At 37.8% G+C, this 20,106-nt stretch overlaps 3 protein-coding genes across 4 annotated transcripts; 1 reads left to right on the top strand and 2 right to left on the bottom strand.

The window, feature by feature from the left end:
* Positions 1–10,626: 10,626 nt before the first annotated feature.
* On the top strand, positions 10,627–13,422 carry LOC125203784 (glycosyltransferase BC10-like). The gene is made up of 3 exons (XM_048102227.1): positions 10,627–10,973; positions 11,402–11,978; positions 12,567–13,422. The coding sequence occupies exons 2-3, from the start codon at positions 11,451–11,453 to the stop codon at positions 13,203–13,205; spliced, it is 1,167 nt and encodes a 388-aa protein (XP_047958184.1). The 5' UTR covers positions 10,627–10,973; positions 11,402–11,450; the 3' UTR covers positions 13,206–13,422.
* Positions 13,423–13,721: 299 nt separating this feature from the next.
* LOC125207659 (IAA-amino acid hydrolase ILR1-like 4) lies at positions 13,722–16,415 on the bottom strand. Its single transcript, XM_048107093.1, has 5 exons — positions 15,918–16,415; positions 15,647–15,772; positions 14,779–15,093; positions 14,531–14,659; positions 13,722–14,462 (listed from the first exon to the last, which is right to left on the bottom strand). The coding sequence occupies exons 1-5, from the start codon at positions 16,275–16,277 to the stop codon at positions 14,052–14,054; spliced, it is 1,341 nt and encodes a 446-aa protein (XP_047963050.1). The 5' UTR covers positions 16,278–16,415; the 3' UTR covers positions 13,722–14,051.
* A 640-nt stretch (positions 16,416–17,055) lies between these two features.
* LOC125207660 (RWD domain-containing protein 1-like) lies at positions 17,056–20,105 on the bottom strand. Of its 2 annotated transcripts, XM_048107095.1 has the most exons (11): positions 20,009–20,105; positions 19,841–19,908; positions 19,719–19,752; positions 19,537–19,606; positions 19,286–19,343; positions 18,824–18,952; positions 18,285–18,376; positions 17,799–17,883; positions 17,502–17,577; positions 17,334–17,424; positions 17,056–17,273 (listed from the first exon to the last, which is right to left on the bottom strand). In XM_048107095.1, the coding sequence occupies exons 1-10, from the start codon at positions 20,085–20,087 to the stop codon at positions 17,372–17,374; spliced, it is 744 nt and encodes a 247-aa protein (XP_047963052.1). In that variant the 5' UTR covers positions 20,088–20,105; the 3' UTR covers positions 17,056–17,273; positions 17,334–17,371. The 2 variants fall into 2 exon arrangements, with proteins under 2 accessions (XP_047963052.1, XP_047963051.1); XM_048107094.1 differs by having other exon boundaries at positions 17,056–17,424.
* Position 20,106: the final 1 nt, after the last annotated feature.

Here is a 20,106-nt window from a genome sequence, read left to right as displayed (position 1 = left end):
ATTGCATCATCACCGCCATTGGAGATGACCATGTTTCTAGGGGTATCCTCTGTTGAATTAATGTGGCCTTTATTCTTTGGGCTTGGTTTATTTGTGTCTGGGCTGATATTCTTATTGGACTTAGCCCAGAAGCCCAATCTCTTAGTAAGGGCAGCTGGATGGCTGCCACGTGTCTCCTCCACCCGGATTGAGTCTGCTGGCCGTTGGATTGAGGGATGGTGTGTTATGTGAGAGGAGAGCCGTGTGTTTCCTATTACTCTCATTCTTTACACTCTCTCTCTTAGAAACTCTCTGCCTTCTCTCTTCGATCTGCGATTGCGTTTGCCTGTTGATTCTTTGAGAATCTTCACCATTCTTGTGTGGATATTCAAGTGTGGTGGTGTTTTGAAGGCAACTGCTTCGGTTGCTTGTTGTGTGAGAACTAGGGTTTCTGTTCTGAGGCGTTCTAGTGACTTAATCCGGTGGAAAGGAGTGGTGTGGTGAAGGTATCAACGCTGTGAGGGTAGACTCCAGTTGATTCATCGTTGCTCCCTTGGATTTGATTTCTAGTAGAATAGATCTGGCTATGTGGCGGGCTCTGAGCCATACTTTGTGATCTATTCTTGTTCAGTTCCTCTTTTTGTGTGATTTACTTGTATTTGATCCGAGAGGATCTTGTGTTGTAAATCTAACACGTTTCTTGAGTGTGCAGGTACTCCAAGAAGTCAAGGTTCCTCAAGAACCCTAGATAGTTCTTGTTACTGTAATTGTAATAGTAGTAAGGGCTCCTTTGTTGTAACTTGTACCCATATCAGTCGCGTGGTTGGAGTTTGACTGAGCTCCCTTAATGAAGAACAAAGAGGTCTTGGTAATTAGTGAATCCGACCCTAATCTGATCCCTACAATGGTATCAGAGCCACGGGGGGATTAGGGCGGCACGCCAAGTCGCATAAGGAGGTGGGCAAGTGGAATCCTCCTTCGAGTGAGGGTTCGCTCTGGTAAATTGGCTTTATCTCCTGGTTTCTTTATTTTTTTTTATTTTTTTCGTTTAGTGCCACTATAGGCTTGGGATCTTGTTTTCTGGTAGATAGTCTCTGGCAAAGACTTAGGTCTTTCTGTGCTTTCTGTGTTTTTTCTGTGTTGCTTCCGCTGGTTCTTGTGCTCTGTGATCTTGTGATCTCATTTTACTTGACCACCAAGCACCTATACTGCCCAAGTGACCCCCTGCGCCCTCCACAAGTGAGTGATTGCGAGCTGGGATAGCCTTGGCCAGTGTTGCTCGTGACAGTCAAGGATTTGAGGTCCTTTCTGTTGTGTGAAAGCTGTGTACCTGTTCCTGTGTTTGCTGGTGGATGTCTGTGTGTTCTCAGGTGTGTAAGTTTGTGTGTTTTAGCCTTGCCTCCTGTGTTCTTGCAAAACTTGTTGTAATAATGTCTCAGCCTGTGAGTTTGGTTCCTTATAATGGTAAAAATGATTTTGCTATTTGGAAACAGAAAATGAAGTGTGTTTTAATTCAACAAAAAGTTTTCAAAGTTGTTGATGACTCCTTACCTGAGGATACTGCTCAGGATAGGAAAGATGAAATGAATGAGTTGGCTAGGGCCACTATTGTGTTAAATTTGTCTGATTCTGTGATTAGAAAAGTTGATCATGTTGAATCTGCTTCTGAAATGTGGAAATTGCTTGATACTTTGTTTACTGAAACCTCTATATCCTCAAGGATGTATTTGCTTGAAAAATTGTTTAAGTTTAAGCTTGATCTTACTAAGGATATAGATGATAATGTTGATAGGTTTCAGAAGCTTGTTCAGGATATTAAAAGATCTGGTGACACCACAATAGATGCTTACACTAGTATTGCCCTAATGAATGCCATTCCTGACTCTTATAGTGATGTTAAAGCTGCCATTAAGTATGGCAGAGACTCTGCTCCTCTAGATTTAATTGTTAGCTCCCTAAAATCTAAGGAACTTGAACTTAGGGAAAGAGCTGCTGATAAGAATGTCTATAACAAAGTTCTTAATGTTAGAGGTAGGTCTAAAACCAGAGGGGGAAATGAATCAGGTAGTGGTTCTAACTCAGGTAATAATGGCAAGAAAAAGTATAGATCTAGGTCCAGAAGTAAGGATCCTAAGACCTATAGGAAGTGTTTTAACTGTGGGGATGTTGGGCACTATAAAAAGGAGTGCACTAAACCTAAAAAGAATAAATTCCAGAATAATAATTCCCAGGTTGAACCTCTTGTCAATGTGGCTACCTATGATAACATGAATGATTCTGTGTTCATGGTGCATGATCTGCCTCTTGTGAATGCTTCTCCTGCTTGCCCCTTTACTACTAATGAATGGTTATGTGACTCTGGGTGTACTTATCATGTGAGTCCTTTCAAGGAAGTGTAATCTGAGCTAAAACCTGTAACTAAAACTTTTGTGTCAATGGCTGATGACAAGAAATGTGAAATTCTTGGTATTGGCACTGTGTGTTTGAAGTTTGAAAATGGTTATGTGCTTAACTTGAAGGATGTGAGATATGTTCCAGATCTGTGTTATAACCTTATGTCTTGTACTGCTCTTGAAAATGAGGGTCTGGGGGGAAAGTGGGGAGAAGGCTGCATGAAAATCTGCAAAGGATCTATGTGTCTGTTCAAAGCTAACAAAAAATGTGGTTTATATGTCTGTACTGCTGTGCCTCTTTCATGTGAAAAAGCTTATGCCAATGTTGTTAAAAATGATAGAACCATGCTGTGGCATAATAGGCTTGGTCACATGAGTGCTAAAGGTCTAAGTATTCTGAAAAAGCATGCCATCCTGTCTGATAATGATGTCCAAAGTGAGTTGCCCTTTTGTGATTCTTGTGTGCTGGGTAAACAGCATAGGGTTTCATTCCCTACTACTCCTGCACCTGCTAATATAAGTAAATGCATTCTGGAATACTTGCATATGGATGTTTGGGGTCCTGCTTCTGTGTCTTCTCACTCTGGTTGTGTATACTTCTTATCTGTGATTGATGATTTTTCAAGAAAAGTTTGGTGTTTTTTGATGAGACACAAGTCTGATGTCTTTGAAAAGCTTAAAACTTGGAAAATCTTGATAGAAACTCAAACTGGTAAGAAAATTAAGGCTATTAGAACTGATAATGGTCTGGAGTTCTGCAATAATCAGATGGATGACTTATGTGATGGTTTTGGAATTAAAAGACATAAAACTGTGCCATATACTCCCCAGCAAAATGGGGTTGCTGAAAGAATGAATAGAACTCTTCTTGAAAAAGTAAGATGCATGCTATCTAAGTCTGGTTTGTCTAAAAAATTTTGGGGTGAGGCTTTATTAACTGCTACTTATTTGGTGAATAGGTCTCCTTCTGTGCCTTTGGTTGGTCAGTGTCCTGAATATGTGTTCTATGGAAAACCTCTTAATTTTTCTCACCTAAGGGTCTTTGGCTGCTCTGCTTTTGTGCATCACAAGTCTGATAAACTTGAGCCTAGGTCTAGGAAAGGTGTTTTCCTAGGGTACCCTGAGGGTGTTAAAGGTTATAGGGTCTGGCTTAGGGATGAACCTGGGTTTAAGGTCATCATAAGCAGAGATGTAGTCTTCAATGAAGATGAATTCCCCTGCTTAAGATTGACAAGTACCCCAGATCCCATAGATGTGGACAATGAGCCTCTTAGTGAGGTGGAGTCCACAGACTCACTCACTGCTGTGGAGCCTCTCAATGATGCTTCAAGTGAGGTGGAGCAGTCCTTCTGGAACACCTATCCAGCCTATATGCCTGATGAGACACCTAATGAAGGACACCCAAATGATGTTCAAAATGATGTGACTGCTCAAAATGTTTGTGACAATCTGCCTGATATGCATGATAGTCCTGCTAGAAATTTTCCTCCTGCCCCTGTTCAAAATGTGATTAATAGCCCTGCTGGTATTCAGAATGCCATTGAAGTTTCTAACTTACAGGATTATGTGCTTGCTAGAGATAGAGCTAGAAGAACTAATGTTAAGAAACCTGTTAAGTATGATGGCTTTGTTGGTTTAGTTGCTCTTATAAACTTAGCTTTCAATGTTCATGAGTCAGATGGGGATGAACCCCAAACTTACAAGCAAGCTACTAAATCTAAATTTTGGAGTCAGTGGCATAAAGCCATGGTGGAGGAAATGCACTCTTTAAAAATTAACCTTACTTGGATTCTTGTACCTTTGCCTCCTGGTGCATCTGTGGTTGATTGCAGGTGGCTTTATAAATTGAAAAATGAGGTGGAGGGCCTTAGGTACAAGGCTAGACTAGTGGCAAAAGGCTTTACCCAACAAGAGGGGGTAGATTATACAGAGATTTTTGCCCCTGTTGTTAAATTTACCACTGTGAGATTAATGCTTGCCTTATGTGCTCATTTTAATTGGGAATTAAAACAGATGGATGTTAAGACTGCCTTCTTGCATGGTGAGTTAGATAAACCTATTTACATGAAACAACCTGAAGGCTTTGTTGACCCCAAATTTCCTAATCATGTGTGTTTATTGAAGAAGGCCCTGTATGGTTTGAAGCAATCTCCCAGGCAGTGGAACATCAAGTTCAATAATTGTATGCATAAGTTAGGCTTTGTTAGAAGTACCTTTGATGCATGCTTGTATATTAAAGATCTTGCTTCAGTTCCTGTGTTTCTGTTGTTATATGTGGATGATATGCTTATTATGGGACCTTGTTTGAAAACTATTAAGGCTGTGCAATCTTCTTTGAGTGATAACTTTGATATGAAAGACTTGGGAGATGCTCAGAAAATTCTTGGCATATGCATTGTGAGAGATAGGAAACAATGTTCTCTTGTTCTGCATCAGGAACCTTATGTGTATAAAGTGTTGAAGAAATTTAACATGTTTGATGCTAAGCCTGCTTCTGTTCCCCTTGCTGCTCATTTTATGTTGAGTAAAGATATGTGCCCTAAGTCTCAGCTTGATATTGATGCCATGAAGAAAGTCCCTTATGCTAATGCTATTGGATCAGTGATGTACTTGATGGTCAGCACTAGGCCTGACATTGCCTATGCTGTGTCTTGCCTTAGTAGATATATGGCAAATCCTGGTTCTGTTCATTGGGAGGCTTTGAAGTGGCTTCTAAGATATCTTAAGCACACTGCCAAGTATGGGCTGTGTTACTCTAAATGTGATGATGGTGTTTTACTAACTGGTTTTGTGGATTCCAACTATGCTAATGACAGAGATAAGAGGAAGTCAACTACCTCCTATGTGTTTACTGTTTGCAGGTCATGTGTTAGTTGGAAATCACAGCTGCAGCATATTGTGGCCTTGTCTACTACTGAGTCAGAATATATTGCTATCACTGAGGCAATGAAAGAAGCTGTTTGGTTAAAGGGAGTTCTCTCTGAACTTAAGTTTGTGAATGAAACTCCTACTGTGTTTTCTGATTCTCAATCTGCTATTCAGTTGTGTAAAAACCCTGTTTTTCATGATAGGACAAAACATATTGATGTGAGATTTCATTACATTAGAGATATTGTTGAGAAAGGTGAAATTTTTCTACAAAAGGTGCACACTGACAAAAACCCTGCTGATATGGGGACTAAATGCTTGCCTGTTGATAAATTGCTCACTTGCATTAGGATTTTGCATTTTGATTGTGGTTAGCATGTGCATGTCCCGGGGGTAAGTCCTAAGTGACTCTGTGAGCCTTGGCTCTTTGAGATCACTAAGGCATGAAAGACCTACAAGACTAGTTGATTTACTAGTAGGTGATCTTCTTGTAATCTTGTTAGGCAATGCTTTGGTTATTTCCTTGACTAATGAGCATTAATGCTCTTTGGTGTCAGGATCTAACCTTGTGGGCTGTGATGAAAATGCCTAAGCTTTTAGTCCATGATTGGTTTTCTAGAATAAAAGTCCAAGGTGGAGTATGTTGAATTAATGTGGCCTTTATTCTTTGGGCTTGGTTTATTTGTGTCTGGGCTGATATTCTTATTGGACTTAGCCCAGAAGCAGTCGCGTGGTTGGAGTTTGACTGAGCTCCCTTAATGAAGAACAAAGAGGTCTTGGTAATTAGTGAATCCGACCCTAATCTGATCCCTACATCCTCACCACTATTTGTCTTGTCAGTGACGAAGTTCTTCTCTATTGCAGCGAGTATTCCGGTGGTGACGCAACATAAGACAGGCCCGGATCGGATGGGCGCAACCCCCACGATTGTTTGGTGGGCAGCTGCTGACGACCGTTCGATGGGTGAGTGATCGAATGCAACGATGGCTGCCAATCCTGGTCTCCCTGTTGGTGAGAGGGCGTAAGGGGTAAATAGACCTCTGAATTGTATTGCGGTGCACCATAAGGCAGTCCCGGATCGGGTGGGCGCAACTCCCACGATTGTTTGGGGGGAAGCTGTTGCCACTCCATGTAACTGTGCTGTCGCGGCTGTTGAATGGACGAATTGAAGCTCACATAGGGCTGTTGTCCATATGCCTCAGTTGGCGGCTGTTGGTCGCCAATGGCGTCAAATCTCTTGTTTAATCTGTTGCAGATAGCCATTATCCGGTCACATAGGGAAGATAGATAGATTTCTTCGTTGGAAGTCATTGATGGACGATGAGATCGAAGTGAAAGCAAGCACCAATTGTTAAGGATGAAGTTCCTTAACTCAGATAATTTGCGTCGAACGTCGCGGAAGCTATTGCCCGACAATCACTCCGGCGTCAAATTTAGGGATAAAAGGTAGTCGCCGAAGCTTTGCCGGTCGATCAAACCAAGAACGATATGATAAAAGCGTAAAGATAAAATAAAAGGAAGATTGATATTTTTGAATGCTTGAGAATAATACAATGACTCACATTTATAAGACTAATACCCTAATACCTAACTTAGTGACCAAGCAAATAATCATAAGCAAATAAGGAAAGATATGGAAAATAATTGATAGACAAATTAATAGAGATATGGAGATATCTCGTATCAGGGTGTGTTACGATGACACAAATTTTCAAGTGACAACGTACCACCAATCTCGTGTTGCTACGTGGTACGTTATCCAGCAATATTCATTAGTAGGCGTTTTAGATGGATTTATAGATTGCATGATATTAATAGGTGGATTGCAGTTTTTGTCCGAAAATCTAATAATAAAAGTGAAAAAACACCTAAAACGAACAAGTGATATAGTTTGGGGAAAGCAAAAGATATTTTACAAGTATAGGGACTACAAAAATTCGTTGCTGAAAGTATAGAGCCTCAAAATAAAATCCAGGTTTACTCTTACAAATATAACAACATTATTAACCTGCGTGGCTGCATCCTCGAATTATGTGACAGATTTTATAAGTTTGTCGTATGTATTCATAAAGACCAATACCACATGCATGAAAGAGCATCTCTACGACTACGAGATCACGTGACTGTGATTAAAATATAGCTAGTGAAATTTATTCGATTTATGCTTAGCTAGCTAGCTAGTGCGCCTACAATAAAATAGGAGTATGCATTTATATATAGTGGGTCGATCTTATCTTGCTATTTATTTTAGCTCTACGGTTAGTTAGGTTCATTTTCTCATTTAACTTCATGAAAATAATTGAGACTTCATAATATTTCAAAATTTTAAAAGTCATACTATAACATAAAGAACTGATCAAATTACATGAAAAATACTAACATTTGTTAAAATTTTGTGATTTTAGAGACCAATATCCCTTTAAATTATTGAGAGGTCTAATATATTCACAATGCTATTGATACATTTTAATTATTTAAAGATATAAAAAATAATGATCAATTTTTCATGATTTTATGAGAACTAAACATATGATAAAAGTTTTATAAGTTTGTCGTAGTCCGAGCTGATGTACGAAAATTACACATTAAACAAATATCCTAGGAAAAAAGTATAAGAAAGAAACACCCTCATTGAAAAATGAAATAAATTAAAGTTCAATTGGTCTTATATTAAACATAATTTAGTGTACGGGATCGCATCTTTTCATTATATTATGATCCAAAGTATAAATATTTCTCGTGAATTTGATTCCTTTAGTCGGAAATTAATGACAGATATTAGAATAATTCACGGAAAATAATAAAGACAAAAAACCATGTGCTTGTGTTTCGACATTGAAAACGTGTGCAAATTAGTACTAGGTAGTTTTTCCAATGAATAAAGGTGATTGTGGGTACATGATGCACTTAAAATTTAAATAAAATTATATTAATTTATGAATCAATTTTATTATTAATTATATTATACTATTATCAATTTTAAGAAAAACCCACCTATATTCTAAGCTTATTTGCAAATATTTATGCAATATTAAATAAGTAGTTAATCTTTACTTGAAAATATAAATAATTTAACTAACAAAAAGGATAAATTGTGCACCCGATATTAAGTTTAAGCGTGAAATTTGTTCAACGAAATGCTTCAAAGGAAGTGTTTGGGTATAGAGACAACGAAATGGGCCTTAAATTGCCCAAGTGTTTCGGAATGAACTTCGTTTTGACCCAATAAAAAAGAAAAAACAGTAAAAAGCTCAAATAAAAGAAGTAGATTAATGAAAATTAATTATAATAAGCTGAATGCTGGTTATTGACCAAATGAATTGGCACATAGAAATTCATTTCGAAAAAGGCGTTATCTTTATTTAAATCAATAAGTTTAATTTTAACTTAACTGCTTACGAGATTCCGGTTCGAGCATTTCATCGAACAATTTCTGGGCTAGGATGTGACTAAGCAGTATTACACGCAAGTGGACGTAATCCCGATTTGATGGTAACATCTTTTTCAAGAAATAGAATCTGAGAGAAGAAATAATCGGATAGGAACCAACTAACGACAGAATCTGTGAACCTGTATATGTTGAGCGTAGAACTTGTTCGATAAAATGCTTCAAAAGAATTGTGTATTGTATTGAGGGAGTCCGTAATGGGCCATAATTGCTTTAGTTCATAATGGGCCTTAAATTGCCTTAGTCTATAATGGGCCTGAATACTAATTTCCATAATGGGTCGCACTCTTGACAATTCATCAGTGTCTTTTTTCCTATTTCACTGTTCATCAGATTAATTAACTTTTATCGGGCAAAACCTTTTAACTACTCCCTCCGTTTTTTCACAGTTGAGTCGTTTTTCTATTTCAGGAAGTTTCTTCATAATTGAATCATTTCCATATATGGTAACTTTTTTCTCTTTCTTACTTTATTCTCTCTACTTTATTATACTTTATTCTCCCTACCTTTTTCCTCTCTCTTATTTTTTTATCTATTTATTTAACACACCCAACATTTATTTCTAAAACTTCGTGCCAAAAAGCTCCGCCTCAACTATGAAGAAACAGAAGAAGTATATAATTTCGATTATCTACTAGCACTATTTTTACTATTTTTTCTCTCTAGTTCTCTAATACGTTACCATTTTTGTTATAAACACTCGGATCATCTCCAAATTTTTTAGTTTTGGAAAGCATAGAGGAGAGAGTATTAACTTTCATAAAAGTTTAAGATTAATTAATATAGATTATAGAGTGATCTAAATGAGTAAATAACAAATTTGTCCTAGTCAAGTACTATATCATTGTTTTACGTCACTTATACCAGAATGTGACGGGCCAATAGTATTTTTCATTGGAACATAGTGGATGATAGAGCTCAATATTATTGGATGAGTAAAATTTTAATCTTTCTTTGTTCCAAATTACTTACTATTTCATTTTAGCACAATAATTAATAAATAAATATTTAATATTTTTAATGAACAAAGAATAAATATTTTCAAATTCTCTTCAATCATGCGAATTTAGCTCACAAAATTTTGCAAATTTTACATATTATTTTTATTAGAAATTTAAAATATAAATAGTTTATGCAAATTTTATTAAATTATTCAATAAATTTTAATTGAGTGTACATCTTATACTCCTTCCGTCCCCAAAGTGTATGAACAATAGATTCAACACAAATTTTAATAAATAAGGGGAAAAGTAAGAGACATAGAGAAAGAGTAGTGGGAATAATGTTAGTAGAAAGTAAGGTTCATATTATTGTAATTATAATGATATAAGTTTTTAATGGTAATGATATAAGTTATAAATAAAATGATGTGTAGGGTAGTATGTTGTTTGAATTTTTTAATATTAGAAAGTTATACTCCCTCCGTTCCATAGTAATAGGGGTGTTTTTCCATTTTCGTCTGTTCCATAGTAATAGAGTCATTTCCCTTTTTTACTAGTCAACACGTTTTTCCACAGCTACTTTACTCTCTCTTACTTTTTTCTATCTTCATCTCTCTACCTTTTTCATTTTTTACTTTATTCTCTCTTTAGTTAACTCACCTAACACAATTTTTCTTAATCTCCGTGCCGAAAATTTTTGCCTCCATTACTATGGAACGGAGGGAGTACTAGAGATGGACGAAAAAGAAAATAGTTCATACTCTTTGGAGACGGAGGAAGTATATATAATTATAAAAAAATAATTTATTAAGTATAGTTTGTGGTTATTGATGAAAATAAAAATTAGTGTCATGAATATTCATGAAAAAATTAATGCGAAATCACATGGATTTGCCGAGGATAAATAAATGCAAAATCTTTGTTTTCCCTACAATCGAAATGGTTTGAATTAAATAAATGCAAAATCTTTGTTGCCTAAAATTCAAATTTCCGACAAATCACTCAACAACACCTTAAACATGTCCTAGATTCTTCTTCTACTCCTCATCTTCCACCCTCTCTCTCTCTCTCATATTCAAGTCGTAGAGTGTTAGCCCAAGACATCGGTTTCATTTCAATCTCGAAACGTTGCATCTTGATGAATCATTAATTAGATTTCTTGACCACTCGCTCCAAATTTATTGAATGGCCACAGCATAAAAAACCTCACTTTTTGCTGCTGCAGAGCTCCAAATCGTCTTACTTTTCTTCATTCGCGACTTTGTCAACAAAATCAGCTGCAAAATCTTATCTTTTTGAAGCATTTTGGCTCTGCAATATTGCAAGCTCAGAACTTCTCTTTTGGTAAGTATACTTTACCTTTTTGCTTATTTGCTGATGTTTTCTGATTCTGATTTGTGTTAGATTTTTTTGATTGAATCTATAATTTTGTCAATTACATACATATGATATGAAATGCTGAATCTTTACTGATTTGTTCTTAGCTAATTGCTCTTGATTAGAAAGTGCTTTTAATTATTCAAGGCTGTGATTTTACTTTTTTGTAATTAGGGCTGATTTTGCGAAGGCAAGAGCAATTGCTAGTTCTTCAATTAAGGATGCTATCAAAATCTGGTCTTTTTAAAAAAGCATTTCTAATTCCAAATTTCTTGCCTTTTGGATTCTGTATAAAAAGATGTTATGCTGAATCTCTAGTTATTTATTCTTTGCTAATTGCTCTTGTATAGAATGTGCTTTTGATTATTCAAGGTTGTGATTTTATTTTTGTGCAGGTGCCTTACCTTAAATTAGGGTTGATTTTACCCAATTGTTGAATTGAAGATGCTACCAAAAGTGGGAAGTTCTAGTTTGTTGGAGGAAGGGAAAGAGTCTAGTGTTAGAGCCACAAACCAATCTCACCGCCCTTTCCCACTGCGTCTACTTCAGTTTCTCTTGCTCTTACTGGGATTAGGAATACTCGTTTCGTTTCTCAGTATGTACGCCAGCCGGCATCTCAAGTTGCAGAACGATGCTCCCGTGATTCACTCGAGTTTCCAGCCCTGTGTCGAAGAGCCATTGAGCCTAAGAAGCTGGATTAGACCTCCTGCTAACCTTTTGCACAAGATGAATGACACGGAGCTCTTTTGGCGAGCGTCGTTTGTGCCCAAGATTAAAAAGTACCCCTTCAAACGAACGCCCAAGATTGCATTCATGTTCTTGGCCAAAGGCAACTTGCCTCTTGCACCTCTTTGGGAGAGGTTTTTTAAGGGGAACGAGAAGCTGTACTCGATCCATGTTCATTCGTTGCCTTCCTATCAGCCGGATTTTCAACGCACATCAGTTTTTTATGGCAGGCACATTCCGAGCCAGGTATGATCTCATCAAAATCTGATTTTTGGTTCGAATATTTCCTGTTTTTTTGCTGAGATACATGCTAATTAGACTCTATTCTCTAATAAATCAATTTTTGATAGTTAGAGTGAAAATGAAACAAGTTCCTATAATGAACAATTAAACCTAATGGAAGTTGGCGTTATACAAAGTTGGGTTTTTTCTACATTTTCTGACCAATATAGATCAATGTGTATATAACAGAATAAAATCTTTTATCAGCACACAATTTTCCTTTAGTTCTTGCAATAAGAAGTACCGGAACTGCAGCTCGATGGCCCTTATAGTTCTAAGAGTAGTTTCGAACCAGGATTTCTCGTTGATCCGTTATACATTGCTGAATATGCTTGTCCAGAAATGTCAATTAGTATAGTCTTAAGAAGTAGTAATTGATGAATTTTCTCATTGTCATTCTTACAATTGGTTTCAGGTAATTAACGTATTTTACTCTATTATGCACCACTAAGCTACGAAGAGGCTTGAGGTCTCGGTCTCAGTATAGATGATGTAGCAAACACTTTGTTAGATTGACTCTGTTGATTCATATCCCTGCTTTTGTTTCTTTAGGCTGTTGAGTGGGGAAGGATGAGTATGTGCGACGCCGAGAGGCGTCTCCTCGCCAACGCTCTGCTCGACATCTCCAACGAGTGGTTCGTCCTTCTCTCAGAGGCCTGCATTCCTCTCCAGAGCTTCAGCATTGTCTACCGCTACATATCCCGATCCCGGTCCAGCTTCATGGGCGCGTTCGACGAGCCCGGCCCCTACGGCCGAGGCCGCTACAACCGCAACATGTCGCCCCTGATCAACCTCACCGACTGGCGGAAAGGCTCCCAGTGGTTCGAGGTCAACCGGAAACTGGCCGTAGACGTCGTCGCCGACACCACGTACTACCCCTCGTTCGAGCAGTTCTGCCGGCCGTCCTGCTACGTGGACGAGCACTACTTCCCGACAATGCTGAGCATCAAGTCTCCTCATCTGCTGGCGAACAGGAGCCTCACGTGGGTCGACTGGTCGAGGGGCGGGGCCCACCCAGCGACGTTCGGGAAAGCCGACCTAACGGCGGAGTTCTTCAAGAAGATCTCTGAAGGTCAGCCATGCTTGTACAATAACCAGCCTACTTCAGTGTGTTTCCTATTTGCTAGGAAAATTGCCCCTAGTGCTTTGGATCATTTATTAGAAAACTCTTCCAAATTCTTTGGGTATTGAGAGAATATTATTTTGTGACTCCATTTTTTTGATATTTTTAGATATAGGAGAGGATTATAGATGTGAGATTTAAATCAATAATCTAGCATGATTCTAGCTGAGATTATTTGTATTTTTGTCTTCTTGTAGTGAAATCATAGCATAGAGAGAGAATGATTTTAATGTTATGTTGTTTTGCCATTCTATCTAGTTTGAATGAGGATTTGAAATTATCATCTTTGTTGTTGTTTTTATTGCAATCTTTGTATTCTATTCAACAAAATAAATTAATATTTCTGTGGAGTATAATTCACATAAGAGAGTTGCATTTTATTTATTTTTTTGGCAAAAGACAATGTAAGAAAATTAAATTTATTTTGATTGAACACCTTGATTAATTCACTTTTATGAACTTTTTTCAAGTTTATTGTTCCCTAAATATCAATTTCTACATGAACTTTTTCTAAGTTGGTTTCTTGACTAAATATCAATAATCAATATTTACATGAACTGAACAGATCATCTTTGAAGTAATTATGAACCAATAAGGAAACGTCTTACCAACTATAAGTTGCTAGTTGGTTGCATTTATTTGTATCATGTTATCCATGGTTTCTTTTCTCAGTCTATACATTTTTTGAATTCATAATTAGAAAACCATGGCTCTGGTCCAATACAAGCCTAACCACAAATTTTATGCATCAACTAATCAAACACTCCTAATATCACAAATTTACACAATGAGGACTCAATCAAGGCTATATATCTTGCATCTTCTACACTTGCTCAGGATTATTGAAAAGATGTTACCTGCATTATTCGAGCCGAAAACTCAGACCGAGATTGTCTACGACTCATCGACATAGATCACAGCTCATCGTGGCGGTGTCCATTACCGGTAGGATTTCCCGTCTGGCTCTCAAGAAGGTACCTAACAGCCAGTGACGCGTGTAGGGCAGCGCCAACAGGAAGCGCGTCCTCGTTGAAATTGTAGTAGGGTGAGTGCAGCAGAGCTGACCGTTCCTGTGCTGCCTCGTCTTTTGTTCCGAGTATAAAGAAGTAACCGGGTATCCTCTCCTGGTAAAAGGAGAAATCCTCTGCTCCCATCACAGGATTGTAATCTGTAACTTTGGAAATGCCAAGCATGTCGACTGCAACTCGTTGGAAGTGTTTGTGGAGCTCTTTGTCATTCACGGTAGGGGGATACATGGGCAAGTCTTCGTTGTTGAAGGTGACGGTCGCGTTGCATCTTTGCACAGCAGCTTGCCCGACAATGACCTGCGATTTCAGACACAAACAATGACCGCGGAACGGATGGAGATGAAAAGAAACGCCCGACACGTTACCTCCTCGATTCTCTGCTTCAGATACAGTAAGCTCTTCACTGAAAAGGCACGAAACGTGCCACCAATGGCAACCGAGTCCGGTATGACATTGAATGCGCCTCCTCCTTGGAATTTAGCAACTGTAACCACCTGTTGAGACGACTCTTGTGTTAAACGGGATCATGGAATCTGAAGCTGGCGTTTGAGAGAATGTTGGAAGGTGAAACCAAACATTCAATTCACGCACATAGGAATCAGCTAGAGAGTACCTGAGAGTCGAGAGGATCAGATTCCCGGGAGACGAGCTGTTGTAAGCTGACTATCACATTTGAAGCAGCTAATATGGGGTCGATTGCCTGCTGAGGAATGGCTGCGTGGCCGCCTTTTCCGCTTATCTCAGCTTGAAACCTGCCACTGCCAGCAGCGAGCGGACCAGGCCTGCACGCCACCTGACCGAGAGGCACAAGAGGGTCGTTATGCAGGCCGAATATTGCCTGGACATTATCGATAGATCCAGATTCGATCATCTTCTTTGCTCCTCCACCTCCTTCTTCAGCTGGTTGGAAAACAAGAACAACAGTTCCCTGTGGCCTCCAAGTAGATCAACAGAACTAACGAACATCAGAATGCCAGAAGCAAGAATTCGAGCTCAATTCATATACAGATGCACAAGTTCTCTACTCGATTAACCTTCACCCCTTCTTTCTATGTTATACAGATCATCTTAAGAACATGCAATAGCAAATGAACAAAGACGAGATATACATGATTCGGTCAAAACCTACATCCACAGGAAGAAGGTAACAATACACATTGATTCACAATCCAAGACTTTACAAGAAGAATACAATCCACAAGATCAAGAAAGTAGAACTCTCACTATCTAACATAAAACCCCTCAAAATCTCGACTGATGTCTCACGCTTATAGCTCACCTATCTAAGCTCGGTATATCGACTTTTCTATGTCTATTTGAACCACATCACATCCATAATTGATAGATTATAACAACTATCACAAAATGCATCCATAATTTCTAGATTCAATTCATCTAGAAATAGATCCTTTCACCTAATGAACACTACTCCACATAACAGAGAAAACTATCAAACTGCAAATCAATCAAAGAGCAAAAACCTTCAACAAATGGTGATGCTCTTGAAGAATCCTCGCAGCTCCAAGAAGCATTGTAACATGACCATCATGCCCACAGGCATGCATCTTCCCGTCATTTTTACTCTTGTACTCAGATTCCACCATTTCCTACAAAATAAACCACCAAAAGTTCAATCTTTACCTGTGTGATCTCCCAAAACTTCAATCTTTAACTGTGTGATCTCCCAAAAATTCACTTTAACCATTCAACCTAAAATAATCCACCAAAAAAAAAAGTCAAAGATGGGCAAACCTGCATAGCAAGTGCATCCATGTCTGCCCTAATTGCAACAAAAGGGGGCTGCCCTGAACCGACAAATCCAAGCAAACCAGTTCCAGCAACAGGGTGCTTACATGAAATCCCCATATTCTCAAGCTCTTGCTTGATTAGATTACTGGTCTCGAATTCTTGATAGGCAAGCTCCGGATTCTGGTGTATTTTTCTCCTAATTCTCACCATCCAATCAAAGGTCTCGGCTTTTTTGGCGAAGTTGAGGAAATTTTGGGGGATTTCGGAGAGCTCTTTTGGAGTTGGATTCGAGTCTGCTGAAGTGGGTTTGTAGAAAAACAAGGAAGCAATGCAAATCAAGAAAGCCCATCTGGAGTAACTCATGGCTGTTTGATTCTTGTTTCTTGATAAAAAAGGAGTCTTTACGCCCTCCAACGATATGTAGAGAAGATGGGAGTGTGGAGTGTTTAACCGAACTTAAAATTGCTTGATTAAGGCATTAGCTGATGCTTCTTAGTCTTCTTTCTGCCACTCCATCTTTGGCAAAAAACAATAAATATTGTATAGTGCGGTGTTGTAGCTTTCATCACTTTTTAAATTAAAATATTTATTGAAACTCAAGTATATTTTGTACAGGCAACAAATATTTAATACTGTACGTTGTAATAATACTAGAACAGACACAACAAAATCATGTGCATCTATAGCTCGGCACGACAATTAATGCACGTGCGTCAAATAGTTCAATAAATTTAGGCTAAGATTTGACTTAGATATAGAATGGCTTGGAAGAAAACTTTGCGTAGGAAAAACAAGGTTTTCATCGGCATATATTAGAGTTATTTTTCATGTACATAATTAGTACTTCTTCTATTCTTTGTTAATGAGTCATTTTTCTATTTCAGAAAATTCTAAGATAATTGAATATCAATCAAAAATCCATTTTATCATTTGGAGTGTCCTAAATAAAGTCCCACTTTTTAAATAGAATTCACATTCCACAAAATCATTCAACTCACATTTTTTTATTTTTTATAAAACTACTAGTTTAAAAATAACTCAGAATTCAACTAAATATGAGAAAATGTGATTTTAAAAGAATTTGTAAATTTGATAATCTTGAAGCACACACTTATCTCAAGAATCAAGTATAAAGCATTAATACTTGGAACGAAACAAATACTATTGAAATAAGCACCACAATGATACAAATGACATACTTTTGAGGGTTCAAAACTAGTAGGGCCTCTTAAAAGATGTCAATACATAATTCTAGTAACAGAAAAGTCCACTCTCTTCACATACCAAGTCACGTCGTGTAGGCTTTGATCGAGACAAGTATAATTGTGCGGTAGGCCCAGGTTCCATCTCTCGCCAAGGCTAAAAACCATCTGTGTAGATTAGTTGCACATTTAATGAGCTAAAGAAGCAAAGCCTTACATGCCAATCGAACCGTCTTTAGCTTAATTTTGTATCCTTTAAGATTCTGTTTTGTCAGCCAAGTAGTGCTCGATCAAATCATCTTCATCCACTGCACGCGTAAAATGCATGTCAAACCATTTTATAGAGGGATGGGAGATGGGGAGTATGATTAAAAGGATGACTCACCTTCGAAGTCATCATCATCAAAGTCAATATCTTCGTCAATATCTTCATCTTCTTCAGTAGCAGCTGCACCACCTTTCTGGATGCAGCCAATTGATCCAAGAACAACTTGTTATTAATTTAATCTATGCATATGCCAACTAAAATGTATGCTTTACTGGTATTGTCTAGAACAAAAATTGCACACAAATACACTCACAAGTATAAATGTCTTGCATATTTAGATAAATAAAAAAGTTGCATTGTTATATGATGTCTGCAGAATATAGACAAATGTAATGGGCTGGAAGGAGAAAATACCGCAGATGCCCTTCCACTTTCAAACCACTGTCTGCCTGTAAGTCTCTTGTCCTTCGGGGCAGCAAGTGCAGAATCCGGGATTAGCCTAAAATGGTAAAAAGAAGAAAAACATATTTACATAGCACGAATATCCTTCTTTTAGAAGTGACTGCATTAGCAAATTACTAATTCCTCCATCTTAGGTTATCTTGTTATCGAAGTTATAGCCTAAGGCCCCCCCACCAACATCTTGCATCTGTATTTTCCTCTTAGGTGCAAGCATAGTGTACAAAAATACAGCCTATTCACTGGCTCTATTAAATACTCAGCTAAACTAAAATCAAGAGATAATCATGTCTTGGTAGCTTGCCCTAGAAGGCATTCACAGGATTCGAACTCATGATCCAATCATGAGATTGACCATGCCACCAACTAGACCACCAGAGTGGGGTCCCATAATTCATGTTTTCATGGGATTAAAGAGAGGTGTCAGATTATGAAACTCACTTGGCTCTTTCAAGAGCTAATTCTGCTTCAAATTTCTCCCGCCATACCAAAAATGAGTCAACAGTAACAGGTTCTCCATGAGGTATAATAACCTGAAATGAATCAGCACTAAAATATTAAATCAAATGTAGTAAGCAGGAGTGGTTTGATAAAAATTTCCCATGAGATTATTATTTTTCAAATTTTGACAAATTAATGATCCCTATAACAAGAAATCCAACATATCCCTAGTACATCGTTTTTAAATGGTTCAGTAGGCAACACAAGATTATGTAATTTACGTCAATCCTCAAAACTGACACTATCATACTCAAAGAGCACAGAATGAACTGCCAGCTAGTGTAAATCCACTATTTCGACTTGTAGCTCCCTTTTGATGGAAGATGCAAAAATCTTTAGAAAATACAGAATGCATGAGACCACCCTTGCAGTATGGCACGAGGAAGTATGAATCATGAAAAATAATACGGCATGAATGGCACAAGTTTCTGAAAAGAAGCGCTGTTTACAAACACATTTAGCTCAGAAAACAAGAGTACCTCATCTTTAGCTGCCTCATCCTCCCCATCATCATCATCCCCAGCATCTTGGGCAAATCTTTCAGAAAGCCATTCCTTAGCTGACGTGACCAAAGTGTAAACCATTGCCATACCAAGATTTTCTGCCGCCTGTGAAAAAAGCATTATAAAATACCTTGAGGTGCAGCCGTGGGTAAGAGTTAAGACTCAAAAATATATGGAGATCAAGATAGCAGTTTTCATGATTGAACAGAGTAGAAACATTGTCACGTTAAATTCTTGCATTCTCCCAGCACAGGGCTTCCACCTTTACTTTCATATAATCCGTCTAGTCAAGTTCTATGCATAATACTTAAACTCATCCGGTCACTTGTAGCTGAACTGAATGAAACTCCAGAGAGCCATCTTGATACGTAATATTTTGTGATAAAAACATATCATAAACATACATTAAATGATGTTACATGCAAGTTTAGGTCTCACCTCTTGTTCAAGCTTCTCTTTGAGAGCTCTAAGATCTGATGTCTGAATTCCTTTCAAACTGAAAAAATATCATTAAACTCTTCAGATATAGAGAATTTCAACTGAAATTGCTGGAAGTTTTGACAAAGTACGTTGACGTTGAAGGTGTAGACTTAAGTTCTACCAAAATCTGAAATATGATTGGGCATTTACTGCTAAACAAGTGAATCAACACAGACATAAAAAAATCCACAACATCAGATATACGTGACCTTTTGCAATTGAGAAGTGGAGGTTCATCGGGATAGTTTTCTGTGTGTGAGAAAATCAAGGCCAGCCGTACTGCCAAAAAAATGCAGGGAGTGTTTAGATTCTAATGAAAAAGTAATCATTGAGTTATGACCGCTAGCAGATCATCTTAACAAGAACAAAGGTGGCAAGGAAGTTTTAGAACCTGATGGGATATTTGAATCATCTGCCTCATCATCCTGTTGAAATAAAGTAGCAAACAGGACCAAAGCAATGAGCAATACAACTTAAAGGTTGACTCATTAAGGTTAACCAAGAAATGTTTACCTGAGGACAGATGGTTATCTCAAAGCAACGATTTGAAGTGTTCAGACCACTTTCACTTGAATGAATTTCTGGTAGAAGCAATTCACTAGAACTGATTAAGTTATAGGAATTAGGTGACTGGCTTACCCATAACAAAAGGGAAATGAAAAGGACAGCACGAAAAAAGACCTTTAAACTCATCCATAAGGATTGCTTCCAAGGCTTCAATTTCCATGTCCTGCTCCTGCTTATAGTCTGCTAAAAACATTGCCAAAAATTAAACCAGA

The sequence above is a fragment of the Salvia hispanica genome, chromosome 2 (genome assembly GCF_023119035.1).
Source record: "Salvia hispanica cultivar TCC Black 2014 chromosome 2, UniMelb_Shisp_WGS_1.0, whole genome shotgun sequence".
Classification (NCBI taxonomy): domain Eukaryota; kingdom Viridiplantae; phylum Streptophyta; class Magnoliopsida; order Lamiales; family Lamiaceae; genus Salvia; species Salvia hispanica.
Note: the sequence above shows the minus strand (reverse complement) of the source record. Positions and strands in the feature narration are given on the sequence as shown.

Bases quoted from the DNA above. Each gene is read 5' to 3' on its own strand.
- LOC125203784 (XM_048102227.1), top strand. From the start codon at position 11,451: ATGCTACCAAAAGTGGGAAGTTCTAGTTTGTTGGAGGAAGGGAAAGAG. The intron at 11,979-12,566 runs GTATGATCTCAT...TTGTTTCTTTAG, and splicing joins GCAGGCACATTCCGAGCCAG to GCTGTTGAGTGGGGAAGGAT.
- LOC125207659 (XM_048107093.1), bottom strand. From the start codon at position 16,277: ATGAGTTACTCCAGATGGGCTTTCTTGATTTGCATTGCTTCCTTGTTT. The intron at 15,773-15,917 runs GTTTGCCCATCT...TTTATTTTGTAG, and splicing joins TGGATGCACTTGCTATGCAG to GAAATGGTGGAATCTGAGTA. The intron at 14,463-14,530 runs GTAACGTGTCGG...CTGAAATCGCAG, and splicing joins TGAAGCAGAGAATCGAGGAG to GTCATTGTCGGGCAAGCTGC.
- LOC125207660 (XM_048107094.1), bottom strand. From the start codon at position 20,087: ATGTTTTTAGCAGACTATAAGCAGGAGCAGGACATGGAAATTGAAGCC. The intron at 18,377-18,823 runs GTACTCTTGTTT...GATTCATTTCAG, and splicing joins ATGAGGCAGCTAAAGATGAG to GTTATTATACCTCATGGAGA. The intron at 17,884-18,284 runs GTGAGTTTCATA...TTACCATTTTAG, and splicing joins TTAGCTCTTGAAAGAGCCAA to GCTAATCCCGGATTCTGCAC.